The sequence below is a fragment of the Panthera uncia genome, chromosome B4 (genome assembly GCF_023721935.1).
Source record: "Panthera uncia isolate 11264 chromosome B4, Puncia_PCG_1.0, whole genome shotgun sequence".
NCBI lineage: Eukaryota > Metazoa > Chordata > Mammalia > Carnivora > Felidae > Panthera > Panthera uncia.
This window is the reverse complement of record NC_064809.1, coordinates 96499220-96514266: the sequence shown is the minus strand read 5'-3', so window position 1 is coordinate 96514266 and position 15047 is coordinate 96499220. Positions and strand designations below refer to the sequence as shown.

Below are 15047 nucleotides of genomic sequence, written 5' to 3'. Positions count from 1 at the left end.
AGAGAGAGAGAGAGAGAGAGCAAGTGGGGGAGGGGCAGAGAGCAAGGGAGACAGAATCTGAAGCAGGCTCCAAGCTCTGAGCTGTCAGCACAGAGTCCCGATGTGGGGCTCGAACTCATGAGTCATGAGATCATGACCTGAGTCAGACTCTCATTCGACTGAGCCACCCAGGTGCCGCAGGGCTCATTATTTTAAAACGTCATTGAATTACTATTGAACAAATTTGTTTATGTATGTATGTATGTATGTATGTATGTATTTATGTATTTACTTATTTAGAGTGCATGCAAGCAGGGGAGGGGCAGAGAGAGAATAAGGGAGAATCCCAAGCAAACTCTGTGCTGACAGCACAGAGCCTGACTCAGGGCTCAATCCTGTGAACCATGAGATCATGACCTGAGCCTAAATCAAGAGTCAACCCTTAACTGACTGAGCTACCCAGAAGCCCCACCATTGAACATGTTTTAAATCCCTTTACCTGTCATTTGTTTTGGGTTTCGTAAAATACAAGCAAATACATACATATACAAATCTACCAGGATAAAGCAAAATAATTTATACATATGTTTTAGGAACAGATTTTGTTTTATTAAAAAAATTTGTTTTAACATTTATTTAGTTTTGAGAGACAGAGAGAAACAGAGTGTGATTGGGGAGAGGCAGAGAGAGAGGGAGACACAGAATCTGAAGCAGGGTCCAGGCCCTGAGCTGTCAGCACAGAGCCCAATGCAGGGCTCGAACTCATGGACCACATCAGATGCTTAACTGACTGAGCCACCCAGGCACCCCAGGAACAGATTTTAAAAGGAAATTAAAATCTGAAATCAAATTTTGGTTCACAGACTACTAGTTCCATAAATTGCTGGCTCCATAAATGACTAGTTATATGACTATCTATTATTAAATATCTTTGAGCCTTAGTTTTGTCTCATAGGGTTGGTATAAGGATTAAACATGTAAAATCTTAGCATTGTGGCTATTCCAGTGTCAAGGCTCAATACATGTTATCTTAGGATGATGACTGGTTTTATAATCTCTGGTTTTATAATATGTTTTTCTGGTTTTATAATATGCATGTTAGCTGTTCAAATGAAGATTAAAATGACTGTGTTAAATTGGAATTAAAAACAGGACCCCTGAGGTGCTTGGGTGGCTCAGTCATTTAAATGTCTGACTCTTGATTTCAGCTCAGGTCATGGTCCCATGGTTTGTGGGATCGAGCCCCACATTGGGTTCCCTGCTTCCAGTGTGGAGCCTGCTTGAGATCCTGTCTCTCTGCCCCTTCCCTGCTCACACACTCTCCCTTTCTAAATAAATAAATAAATAAATAAATAAATAAATCTTTAAAAAACAAAACAAAACAGAAACCCCGATTTTTATAGGAAACTATGTATTACTTAGGTTCTTGTAGCCATTTTTGGAGCATATTTTGAGCAATGTAGTTTGTTTTTCTTTTGTATATGTACCTATTAGAAAATGTAGATGTATCTAATATTGGAAACAAAGCTATTGTGTACAGAAAAGTATAAACAATTACATCAGGCATAAATCTGAAATAGAAAATATCAAAATCTTTATCTTTACTGGCTAAAAGACACAATAAAAACTTTATGTTAAATGAATTCAGCACATAATTTTTTTTTTTTTTAATTTTTTTTTTTTTAACGTTTATTTATTTTTGAGACAGAGACAGAGCATGAGCAGGGGAGGGTCAGAGAGAGAGGGAGACACAGAATCTGAAATGGGCTCCAGGCTCTGAGCTGTCAGCACAGAGCCTGATGTGGGGCTCAAACTCACGGACCGTGAGATCATGACCTGAGCCGAAGTCGGCCGCTTAACCGACTGAGCCACCCAGGCACCCCCAGCACATAATATTTATAAATGTGCATTTATTTGTACTTTACATGTCCTGGTGAGAGGTTTGAATATCAGGAGTAGAAATTGGAGGGTTGTCTCTTTCATAAATCTTGATTCTGGGAATAGAGGACAAAAATAGAGTTATAAAGTACTATACTAATTTGCCAGGGCTACCATAACAAATACCCCAGGCTGTGTGACTTAAATAACAGAAATTTATTATCTTGCTCTTCTGGAGGCTAGGAGTCCAAGATCAAGGTGTCAGCAGGTTTGGTCTCTCCTGAGGCCTCTCTCCTTGACTTGTGATTTGCTGTCTTCTCTTTATGTGCTCAAATCCTCAGTCTGGTTGTCTGTGTCCTAATCTCCTCTTCTTATGTGGACACCAGTTATACTGGATTAGGGCCCACCCTAGTGATTTCATTTTAACTTAATTACTTCTTTAAAGGCCCCATCTCCAAATAGCAGTCACATTCTGAGGTACAAGGTGGGCTAGGGCTTCAACACATGAATTGGGGTAGGACATAGTTCAGCCCATTACAGGTGCCATATTTCTGTGAACAGATTATTGTGAATAAACAAACTTGATTCCAGTTTCGACTCTTTTGCAAATGTGGGCTGTTGTTTTGAGTTGGTTTTGTGTTTCTATATACCCACTCCTCCATAAAATATTTTTTATTTTATGATGCTAAAAATTGTATTGAGTTAGAGGAGCAATAAAACAACTGGCATATCAAAAGGTAGTGTTAAATTTTAGGAAATAGAATAACACAGGCCATTTATTTATTTATTTAAAAAATTTTTTTTAAAGTTTATTTATTTTTGAGACAGAGAGAGAGCATGAACGGGGAAGGGACAGAGAGAGAGGGAGACACAGAACCGGAAGCAGGCTCCAGGCTCTGAGCTGTCAGCCCAGAGCCGGATGCGGGGCTCGAACTCATGGACCGCGAGATCGTGTCCTGAGCCGAAGTTGGACGCTTAACCGACTGAGCCACCCAGGCGCCCCAACACAGGCCATTTAAAAAGTATTGCAATTTCTCATTGATTTTAGTGATGAATATTTACATGATCACTTTTTGAATCAAAGTAATTTGTCTTGGCCATTTATCAGTTTCCTGTAAATTCTAGAGCAGGAAGTTACCAGAAAGGTCTTTTACTCAACTCTAAAGTGTGAGAGGAAAGCCAGTGCAACAGAGGTAAGGTTACTTTTTCAAGGTCAGGGTTCCAGGAAGTGGTAGAAATAATACTCCAGCGTAGGTTACCTAACATCTTGTTCTAATATCTTCCTGGATTCATGACGCTTTTGTCATATACCAGTTTAGTACTTTTAAACTGGCTTGTTTAGAGATCATAAATAACCTTCAGAATAGGGAGTTAGATTCTCATGTCTAATGAGTTTATAGAAAAAAAAATAACATCTCTCTTTATTTAGGTCTTTATGAAACTGGATTTCAACAAAACTGGCTGTGTGCCTATTATAGACATAAGAAAATGTTATTGTGCAAAGAAGCATCCTCAAGTAATTTCAGGTAATTATTATGAATCAAAATGCATTACATTTCTAAAATGTTAGTTAATAAAAGTAATATGTTTAAATCATATTAACTTACAGTGTGGACTTGAGGCTATTAAGGGAGGAAATAAACAATTATTTTTTAAACCAGAAACATAAGAGTCATTTGGCCTTCCTTTAAAAATTCATAGGTCTATTGTCTTCTTATTTTTTTCTCTGATATTCATAAACTGAGATTGAACTTTTATTTCTTACTGAGGAGATGGCGAGGAATCTGAGTTGGAACAGAATAGATTTAGAGGACAGATAATTACATGTGCAAGTTCTCTGAGTTGGTTTTACTGTATGTGCTTACACTTGAAGATTTAAGGCAGAAAGTGAACGTCTTTCTCTAGGAATGGAGGTATACATGTAATGAGCATACATACGTTTGTCAAAATTTGAGCATCTAGAAAATACATGCATACATCCAGGTGGTCCCCAACTTCGGATGGTTCAACTTAACGGTATTCTGACTTCATGATAGTGTGAAAACATTAACTGTTTAGTAGAAACTACTTCAAATTTTGGATTTTGATCTCTTCCCCTGGCTAACGCCGGGCGGTACGGTACTCTCTGCAGCTGTCGTGCGGGGGCGACAAGCTGTCGCTCCCAGTCAGCCGTGCGATTGGGAGGGTCAGCAACCCACACGCTTCCAGCCATTCGCTATCAGTACAGTATTCAGTCAATTACATGAGATATTCAACTAGATTATAAAATAGGCATCAGGTGATTTTACCCAGCTGTAGGCTAATGTAAGTGTTCTGAGCACGTGTAAAGTAGGCTAGGCCAAGCTATGGTGTTCAGTAGATTAGGTGAATTAAATGCATTTTCAGCTTAGGACCGTTTCAATTTACAACTGATTGGTTTATCAGACATAACTTTATCATAAGTCAAGGAACATCTGTAATTTTAGAGATGTATTGCCTACTATATTTCTTCAGACTTTAATTTTTACATAATTGATTTATAAATGAATTCTTATTATAATGAAAGCATTTGGCCATAGTAACTCTCCTCTTTTCATTATACTTTCCTCTATAGAGGTAACAGTTATTGTCATTTAATATATATACATTTCAATCCTTACTCCATGAATTTTGTATGAATATGTATATGTACTATAAAGATCTAATACTTCTTGAAGATTTTTCTTTCTTTTTTTTTTTTAACATGAAAGGTACACTAAACACATTGCTATGTAATTTATTTTTTATGCTCCAAAATACCTTTTGGAGCTCTTTCCATATTAATCCCATTGATCCACCTTATTTTTATTTGTTGTATATTACTCTTTGTAAAAATCAATATACTACAATTTACCTACCTATCTAGTCTCCTGTTGGTAGACTTTTAATTTCTAAACAATGAAGAAGTGAATAGGCATATTTGTGACTCCATAGGCTCATTTTCTGCTGTTTCCACGGTGGAGGGGGTAATTTTATGACTTAGGATATCTGCATTTCAAATGTTAATGGATACTTTCAAATTGCATTGTAAGATGGCTATACCATTGCATTGTAAGATGGCTATATTGCCATTAGATGGAGAATTCAGTTACACTCCTACCATGCTAACACCACAAATTTTTGCCTATCTGATAGACTAAAAATAATTTTATTTTCATTTCCCTGGCTACTTGGAAGGCTAAACACATTTTTGTATATTTTTTGACCACTTATAATTTATATTTTATGAATAGTTTCTTTCTAATTTATAATTTTGATCATCTACTATTAAGTACTATAGAATACTATTATTCTAGAATTTTCCTTTTTCTAATATTAAAAGAATTTCTAATAATCTGTTTCAGGTCAAAATAGTTTAATGTGCTTATCAGTGACTTTAAATGAACTGCAGTTGCCATAAGAAAATTTCTAGCATTATTTAATTGGATTTAGCGTATCTTTTCCTTTAAACCTTTGTCATTCTCTGCTTTTCTCCTTTAATTAGTCTTACCAAATATAAGAACAAGATAGTTTACTTATTTCAGAATTAGGTGATTTCAACACCCTATATTGTGTTTCTCTTTATTTTCTCCCCTCTAATAATCTTAATTAAGTAGCTTTAGTTTTGTTAGATGTCACGGAATTGTTGGTGAGGGTTTTGTTTTTGTTTTTGGGTAAGCCTTTGTTAATTTAAGAAATTCCATACCTCGTCTTTGCATTCTCATTAAGGAAGATCTAGCAAGGCATAAAAAGCCTTAAAAAGAGGAAAACTCATTACTGTTTTTTAAAAAAGAGAAACAAAAACCTTTATTGTTGTCTATCATTACAAATTATAATATATTTACATACCCATCTCTGGAATATAGATTGTTTACAATTTATAATTCATTTAAATTAAGGCTTTTGTAGCACAATCTAACTGTAGAAAATACTTTTTTTTACTTTGCATAAATAACTTATTAGAAAAAGCTATTTTCAGCTTTAATAGAAATAAGATATTTCAAATATATTTCTTGTGAAGATAATAGAACTTAACATTGTTCATTAAAATACTTGATGGTCTCTAAGAGGAGAGAAAGAAGTTAGTTACAAGTGATAAAAGCTATGTATTTCCTAGGTGGGAGTACAGAGGAAGTATAAAATTCTTGAGTATTTGAAACACAAATTTAAATAAAAAATGCTAAGATGCATAGCTGGCTCCATTGGCTAAACATCTGATTCTTGATTTTGGCTCAGGTCGTGATCTCATGGTCTTGTGTTTGAGCTCCACTTTGGGCTCTGTGCTGACAGCACAGAGCCTGCTTGGGATTCTTTCTCTCCCCCTCTCTCTCTGCCCCTCCCCTGCTCACACTCTCTCTCTCAAAATAAATAAAAACTTATAAAATAAAAAAAAATAATGTTTTTATTTAAAAAAGTGTTAAAACTCATTTATCCTAAAGTACGGATGGTAAACAAAGGAAGAAATCTCTACTGCCAACAGGTATATATGTTTTATATAGATCAGATCTTGATTAATTTTAATCCTTGACTAACATTCAATCACAAATTCAATTTATTGTTTTATATTACCATTTCTGCAGAACATACTTATTCAGTCGTTGTTCATTCAGCCTGTGTTTAAAATAAAATAATCACTTGTTCTGTATTTCTCATGCATGTTTTTAGTTTTTATTTTTAAATATTTATTTATTTTTATTTCTTTATTTTTGACAGAGGCAGAGAGAGAGAGGGAGAGAGAGAGAGAGAGAGAGAGAGAGAGAGAGAGAATGAGGGAGGGGCAGAGAGAAAGGGAGACAGAATCCCAAAGAGGCTGTGTGTTGTCACCAGAGTCTGATGGGAGTCTAAGACTCACTAGCTGTGAGATCATGACCTGAGCCGAAACCGAGTCAGATGCTCTGCCGACAGAGCCACCCAGGCGCCCCTCGCATGCATGTTTTTAAAAGACAGCAAACATTTTATCCAAAGCATTCTTTCAGTTTGAAAGGCACTTTACGATGAATTATTACCGAGTCCATTAGAGACCTCTGGTGTTTGAAAAAGATCCAACTCTTGCCTAATTTTGCCCACCTCATTAGACAAGGTGGTATTCCCATTTAAGTGTGTTATTTTGAAATGCGACATGACTTCAGAATGATTTAGAGAGTCACATAGATTTCTCTGACCCTTTTTTGCCTTTATATATATGGGCATCTATTTTCTTTGAGTATTACCTGACCGCCTTCTATAGCTTACTTCCATCTTATTATTACTTCCTCTTATTAAAAACTTAATGAGGGGCGCCTGGGTGGCTCAGTCGGTTGGGCGTCCGGCTTCAGCTCAGGTCACGATCTCGCTGTCCGTGAGTTCGAGCCCCGCGTCGGGCTCTGGGCTGATGGCCCAGAGCCTGGAGCCTGCTTCCGATTCTGTGTCTCCCTCTCTCTCTGCCCCTCCCCCGTTCATGCTCTGTCTCTCTCTGTCTCAAAAATAAATAAAAAACATTAAAAAAAAAATTAAAAACAAAAACAAAAAAAAAACCTTAATGAATGTCTTTTTTCCTGTTCGATGCTGGGATCCTGGGAGTAGATCTGCGTGAGGAGGGTAGTGGCTGAGATGGTTCCTTCCCTTTAACTGACCACAATACAATCCGAGCTACTTATTTAAATAGCTTATTGTTCTCTTTATGAATTAAACAAAGCAAATGAATTAAAAGACTGAATCAGATATTTTATGTTCTCTCTTAAAATGACAAACTAAAAAATTATAATTTGTTTACATTATGTCATTCTTAATAGCATCTTCCTATAGAATGAGATTAATCATATTTAACATAACCTAGTGGAAATAACCTACTTAATTGCAGAGTTTAAAATAGGGTGATTTAATCCAGTGAAAGTTCTTCCAGCAAAGATTTTCATAGGCCTCTGAATCCTATGTTCGCAGTAATATTTTCTAGCTGCAATTATGAGTAACTGATTCATAAAATAACTAATGCCTGAATATAAGGATATTTCTCATACGTTGCATTACTGCGTTAACAGCCTATAAATCTTGGAAATTGTTTTCTTCTTTCCTTATTTCTAATGGAAATAAAGCCGAGTCCTCTAAAATATTAAGAAATAGAAGAATGTCTACATTAGTGACTCTTATTTTGCCTATATGTATTACATTGTATAAGAGGCTTAAAAGAGGCCTCAAATGTGTACTAAACTCATCACCATTAAATTCTGATTCATGCAAGAAAATGTTTAAATAAATTGGAGGGAAGTTTGACATAGATTTCAAATTGTGGAAGAGATTTCATAAGGTGATTAAGTATTTCTTTATCATCATCAGTCACTTTACTAGTCTTCTAAGGAGAATGTTTCACAGTCAGTACTATTTTACAGGCCATTCCACAGAGGAAGAAATCAAATTATCTTTTCTAGAAACACTAAAAGATGCCTGCAGCAAGTCTGATGAAGTGTCGTACGGTGAATTTGAAGATTACTATGAAGGTCTAAGTATAGGGATAGTAAATGATGAAGATTTTGTTAATATCTTACGTACCCCATGGGGGATTTAGTTTTTCAAAATGAACGTGTCTTCAGCACGAAGCATTTTAAAGGAGAGAATGAAGTGATTGTAAAATACAAACACTGGAATATATTTTTCTAGGACTTTTTTTTTTCCTCGAAAAGATTGAGTCTGAAAAGAGAAATCAGAAAGATAGATGAAGTTATATGTATGTTCATGTGCATGTATGAGTGTCTCTAAGTTTGTAAAGTCCTGTCATTTTGATTTATTACTTATCTTGAATAGATTTTAAAGGTCATTTTTAAGTAGGCTTCATAGGAAAGTTATGTCTTCATGAAACTATATGGGAGCATCTATATAGTAACTGCGTTACACATCCATTTTTTTTTTTTGCTACCTGTTCCCCAAAATATGATTGCCAACACTCTCAATCTGATAGACTGGAATTGGGCCCAAAGCCTATAAGACTTCAAATAGTTCAGCTTGTTTCAAACATGAAAATGTTAAAGGAATTAACGGATATGCAAGGGAAATTTTCCCTGTGGGGTGATTGTAGATGTTTTCCATAAGATAAATTATTAGAATGATGGAGGCTTACCCCTAAAATGCTTATGTAAACACTGACCTGTCTTGTGAATTCTTCTAAATTATGTGCTGTTTTTTTTGTTTTGTTTTGTTTTGTTTTTTTGGTCCAGTTGAGCACAGTGTAATTATTTGAGTGATCAGCTCTGTTCGTTCTTTTATTCTATTTTTAACTGCAATCCTTCTTACCTACACAGAATTACTAGTTAGCTAGAAACAGTGTAAAATGGGAGGGGGAATGTTTTCTGAAATTTTTAAGTAAAGATCTCAAAAAGTGCATTATCACATGTATGGACTAAGGGATAATTTTCTAATTCTTAACAAAATGTAAAAGGATGTTTGTGTCCTAAAATGAATGTATGTTATTCTAAACCTCCTTTTGTTATACTAAAACAACTGAAACATTTTCTTCTCAATAGATATTATTTAATGATTAAATATGTTGTAATTATCCTTTCTAAATTTTCCTTCACTTCTCCTCACTTCTGCTTGGAAATACAGAGAGAAGAGAAAACTCAGTTGTTTCCAAGTTCATACTTTTAAATGTTATATATTATGATAACATAAATTAGAAAAGAATGGTGTTGAGTAAAATAAGTTGTAGAATATGACTTTTGGCATATAACTTTATTCATCTATGCCATTGGCAACATTATCAGTTGTGTGATATGTGGGAACACAGTACATTCAAAGTGGTACTTTTTCGAGTAGGTACTAAAACTCACCACTAAAATATCAGAACATTTTAGTGCTATTTTCACTAGCTAAATTCTTTATTCCTTTGAATTCACCCCCGCCATTAGGTTATTGTAATTAAAACAATATGCTGGAAGACATTTTAGCAGAAATAAGTCTATAGTAAGTATAGTAACTCGATAGTAACACCATTTCTGAATCACATTCTTATTCTTAGAAAAATGTATCCAACTATAGTCATTTTAAAACCTACAAATTGTTCTCATATTAAAATGACTAATTCTGTGGGTGCTCAATATGCATGTACTGTTTTTCATTGATAATTTTTTATTCATAACAAATCCATTCTTAACATTGTTGGGTCATCTTGTGAATATAATCACAAAATGTATTGTGTAGGCTGTCATATTGGGAAAAAAGGGAAGATTCTTCTGGGATTTAACATGTTAATGTCACATCTTACTCTTAATAAACCATCACGCTCTTAATATAAGTACTGATATGTGTTTGTTTGCAAGAAGTTTGTCTATATAGGAGTTTAGGAATAGTTAATTTCTTATTACTTTCCACTGTTATTTCAATGTAGAGTTAAGGAATATGTATTCAATATGTTATCTGTATATTTTGTTAAATTATAATTCTTGGCCCAGTAAATCATTCTGCATTTGCCTTACTGTCTGCATTGTTCTCTGATTTCGGTGTAATAAAATCTATTATTTAGTATTCAGTCTAATAGGAGAGCTTTCAATTACATGGTTATATTTTCAAACATGGACAATATAATAACTGGCTTTTAAAATTCTTAACAGTCTTCAAGAGTCTAAAATATTTCTTGATTAACTTTAAAATATTAAATATGAAATTATATGTTATGGTGATGTTACATACATTTTATATCAAGTGTATTCCATCATTCTCTAGATCTTTAAAAGGTCTTTACTTGTTTGTGGTAAAGAGCTGCTTTCCCAATAGCTATACTGTTTATTGAAGTCTATATATTCATTTTAGTGTCTCTACTCTTATTAATAAAGTTTTACAGAGTTTTTGGGAAAACTCACATTTTTTTAGGAAAAAAAAAAGGAGTACTGTATTTTAGTTAGGAAGGAATATACATTAGAATGCTGGAGTAACTAGAGTATAATACAGGTAAAAGTGTATGTTCCTGTTTTAAATGTTTTACTATATGAACATATGTTCTTAACGAACCAGTGACTCTGCACAGGTAAATTGACTTAGAACAATCCATAGTGTTGCCACATCTATAAGACACATTTTATTAATTACTTTGAATTTCCAGTCAAAGTTGTAAGTTACTTCAGGAGAGAACTGTATACAATAGGCTGTGCTTACCTCCCAGTATTTAGCATGCGTATATACGTGAGATTATGGTTTATAGTCCTTGCATAAATAAAACATGTACTGTGATAAACTGTAGTCGCCACTCAGTTGCCCAGCAAGGACAAAAATCTACAGTGAAAGTGCTTGAAAAAGTAGGAGGAACCAAACCTGTATAACAAGCCACGCAAGAGAAGAGCAAAGAGAATTCAGTGGGTTGACGGGGAAGCGTTGTATCTGATAATGAGGAAAAGCTCCTGTTATAGCCTTCCATTTTTATTTTATGGTTCTACAAACTTCTAAGGAGAACATTTTTTTGGATGTCTTCCTAGGATAAAGAATAAGTGCCTCATCGTGGAGCCACTGTTCATTTGATCATGACCTCATTCTGTCAGTCATGTATAATATGGTTGACCCTTAAACGACAGAGGTTAGGGATGCTGATCCCCCTGTGCAGTCGAAAATCCACCTATAACTTTTAACTCCCCCAAAACTTAACTACTAATAACTTACTGTTGACCAGAGCCCCTTACCGATAACATAGTCAACTAATACATATTTTGTATATTATATGTATTGTATACTGCATTATTACAGTAAAGTAAGCTAGAGAAAATAAAATGTTATTAAAATCATTTTCAGTACTGGGCCCCCTGGGTGGCTCAGTTGGTTGAGTGTCAGACTTTGGCTCAGGTCATGAGTTCGAACCCTGTGTCTGGCTAGCTGCTGTCAGGGCAGAGCCTGCTTCGGATCCTCTGTCCCCCTCTCTCTGCCCCTTCTCTGCTTGTGCTCTCTCTCTCTCAAAAATAAATAAACATTAAAAATATATAAACCATAAGAGACTCTTAAAAACTGAGAATAAACAGGGTTGTTGGGGGGTGGGTGACGGGTCTTGAGGAGGGCACCTGTTGGGATGAGCACTGGGTGTTGTATGGAAACCAATTTGACAATAAATTTCATATTAAAAAATATACATATAAAATAAAATTGTTTTCAGTACTGTAACCCCCCCCAAAAAATCTGCGTGTAAGTGGACCTGCACAGAACAAGCCCATATTGTTCAAGGATCAACTATACTTACTGTGTAGCACTATTCTGTTCAATTGCCCAAGGCTCTCAGTGTAGATTTTTCTCACACTTTGTGTATCTACTTGGTCTCAAGTCCTTGGGTTTCTTACTTTTGAATCCATCCCTTTCACTATTCTCAGTGCCTATTCCTTTGCTTAAGCTCTTACCACTTTACATGTGTATTACCCCCACATCAATTCTGCTTCCTTTCCGTTCCTACTTTAACCCATCTACACATTGCTTCTAGAATTATCTTTCTCAAATGTACTTTATTTCAATGATTAAAGTTCTTCCATGGTATCCCACACCTTTAAGAGAAGTTCAAACTCCTCACCTTATGACAGACAACCTAAATAATCTAGTCTCCCCAAGCTGATCTCCCTCTCCACAGTTCATTCTCTTTGTTCCCCCAGCCATTCTAAGCTACTTACAGTTTTTAAACAGGATTATGAGGTTTTAATTTTTTTTAAATGTTTATTTTGAGAGGAAGAGAGAGAGAACAAAACTGGGGAAGGGCAGAGAGTGGGAGAGAGAAGGAATCCAAGCAGGCTCCATACTGTCAGTAGAGCCCGACATGGGCTCGAACCCACAAACCATGAGATCATGACCTGAGCTGAAACCAAGAGTCGGATGTTTCACTGACCGAGCCACCCAGATGCCCCTGGATTATGAGGTTTTAAACCTCTGTGCCTTCAGTACTGCTCTGATACTTTTGTCTAACATTGTTTCCTCCATTAGCGCATCTAAATCAACTGCTACTGTTTTCTAACACTACCTCAAGAACCATCACTTCTGGAAAACTAAAGCCAAGAAACTCTGGAGTCTGATATACTTGCCGTTCTTTGGATCCTATTGGCATTGGATAAATGAAGCATCTATCACTTCATACTATAGTTATTAGTTGGCTTATGTTGTATTGTATTGTATTGTAAGCTTCTTGAGTATAAGAACCATATCTTATTTCACTTTATGACCCTGGTATCTAATGGAAAGTCTCTTGAGGTGTGGTAGATATTAAATCAAAATTTGCTAAGTGAATACATGTGTGATTTAAAGCAACAATTGTTATGGTTCTTACATTTGAACACTTTTGCATTAAAACACTGTAGCATAGGGATGCCTGGGAGGCTCAGTCTGTTGAACGTCCGACTTCAGCTCAGGTCATGATCTCGCGGTTCGTCGGTTCGAGCCCTCCATCTGTGCTGATGGCTCAGAGCCTGGAGCCTGCTTCAGGTTTTGTGTCTCCCTGTCTGTGTCCCTCGCTCTCTCTCTCAAAAAGCAAATAAGCATTAAAAAAGTTAAAAAATTAAATGCCCCTAGTTCATGCTTGATATAACACAGGTATAAACTAGACACAGTGGAGCATGGAAGAACTGTGTCCTATCGGGGAGTAATAATAATAATTCATCCCTCTGAAGTCATGATTTATTAAGGTATTATTGAGATGGCATTTCAGATGTTCTATAAAAAACTGAAATGGTTAAGATTTTGGAGATTTGATTGAATAAATTATAGAAATGTATTACTGGATACACATTTTAAGATTTCTTCAACCTGTGTAAGCTAATTTGTATAGTTTTTGGATTTCTAAGCAAGACAAAGTTATTTGTAAGGGTTTGAATAAAATTATTTATCTGGTGATGAATTTTATGCAAGGAGAAAACAACCATGGTGTCTGTTGTGTTTAAGTATTGCTTTTATCAAGTTAGAATGGGATTTCTGAGTATGGCTGAAGTTTAGATACAAATGAAAAGATTCTCACCTTTGCAACTGTATGCTGAGTTTCCTGGGATTTTCAGATGATTAGAAAGCCAATATGGAACAGGTGACTGCCATTCAAGGAAATCATTATGTGTCACTTATGAAAGTTGTACACTTATCCAGTAGTTGAAGAGATTCATATAGAAAAACTTAAAAAATATATGATGTCAAGGAAAAGTAATTTTGATGATGTATTTGGATATGACCATTACATCAAGAAAAAAACATGTACTTTAATAATATTTTAATATAAATGATGTGGAAAGGACACAACCTTTGAAGTCACTGAATATTGATTTCAAAGTTGAGCTCTGATACAAATTAGGTATGACTTTGGGAAGCTACTTAATGTCACTGAGTCTTTACTGAAGGACTCACTATAGGTATAAATATGGATATACTTAAGAGATGTAGATGTGGCTATATCTCTAGGTATAGTGCTTAATACAATCTAGCAGACACATGTAACTCAGTATACATTTATTTCTTTTGTATTTTTTTGCCTGAAATAAAAAATTAATGAAGAATTTTCTTTATTTTTCTGATTAATCCCAAATGGCAATCATATGAACCATTCTTTTTTTTATTTTTTAATAAAGCTTATTTATTTGTTTTAAGAGAGAGAAAAAATAAGAGAAAGAGAGAGAGAGCAGGGGAGGGGCAGAGAGAGAGGGAGAGAGAGAATCCCAAGCAGGCTCTGCACTGTCAGCTCAGAGCCTGGCACAGGGCTCGAACTCACGAACCACAAGATCATGACCTGCAGAAATCAAGAGTCAGACACCTAACCGACTGAGCCACCCAGATGCCCCAGAATTATTCTTTAAAAGAGAGATGAATTCTCTTCTTTCATCAGAGCCCATGAAGGAAAATCAAAATCTTGTATTAAAGCTATCAATTCTTTTCTTACGAAGTATGTAGTAAGGTGACAGTTTGAAAGAGTGATTAGTAACAAAATTTATTGTTACTGAAATTAATTGGAAGATGATACATGTGGAAGATGAATTTTATATCTATAGAGATGTTAGGCAACATTCCTAACATCTTCGGCGTGTACCCTAAGGCAGTCAATTGTCTTTTGCATCCAGTAAGAGATTGTGTCTTCTACAGATGGCTGGGACAGTATCTCATCCCATAAAGTGTTCTTACCTAGTGAGCTTAACCTCACACCCAGAGGTGGGGTGTGTGTCTTCTCTAGTTGGATATGTACTTGTTACTTGATTGTAACAATAGATTGTGGCTGAAGTGATGCTGTGTGACTT

The 15047-nt window shown here is 35.4% G+C and overlaps 1 protein-coding gene across 3 annotated transcripts in view; it reads left to right on the top strand.

Moving 5' to 3' along the window:
* The window catches only part of CAPS2 (calcyphosine 2), a 57185-nt gene extending 42732 nt beyond the window's left edge, over positions 1–14453 (top strand). For 2 of the 3 annotated variants that reach the window (XM_049627443.1, XM_049627442.1), the window contains exons 16-17: positions 3287–3383; positions 8220–10664. In XM_049627443.1, coding sequence (XP_049483400.1) covers positions 3287–3383; positions 8220–8395 — 273 coding nt within the window. In that variant the 3' untranslated portion in view covers positions 8396–10664. Of the gene's footprint in view, positions 1–3286; positions 3384–8219; positions 10665–12765 lie in introns of those variants that run through there. The other variant, XM_049627444.1, reaches the window with a different exon arrangement.
* Positions 14454–15047: the final 594 nt, after the last annotated feature.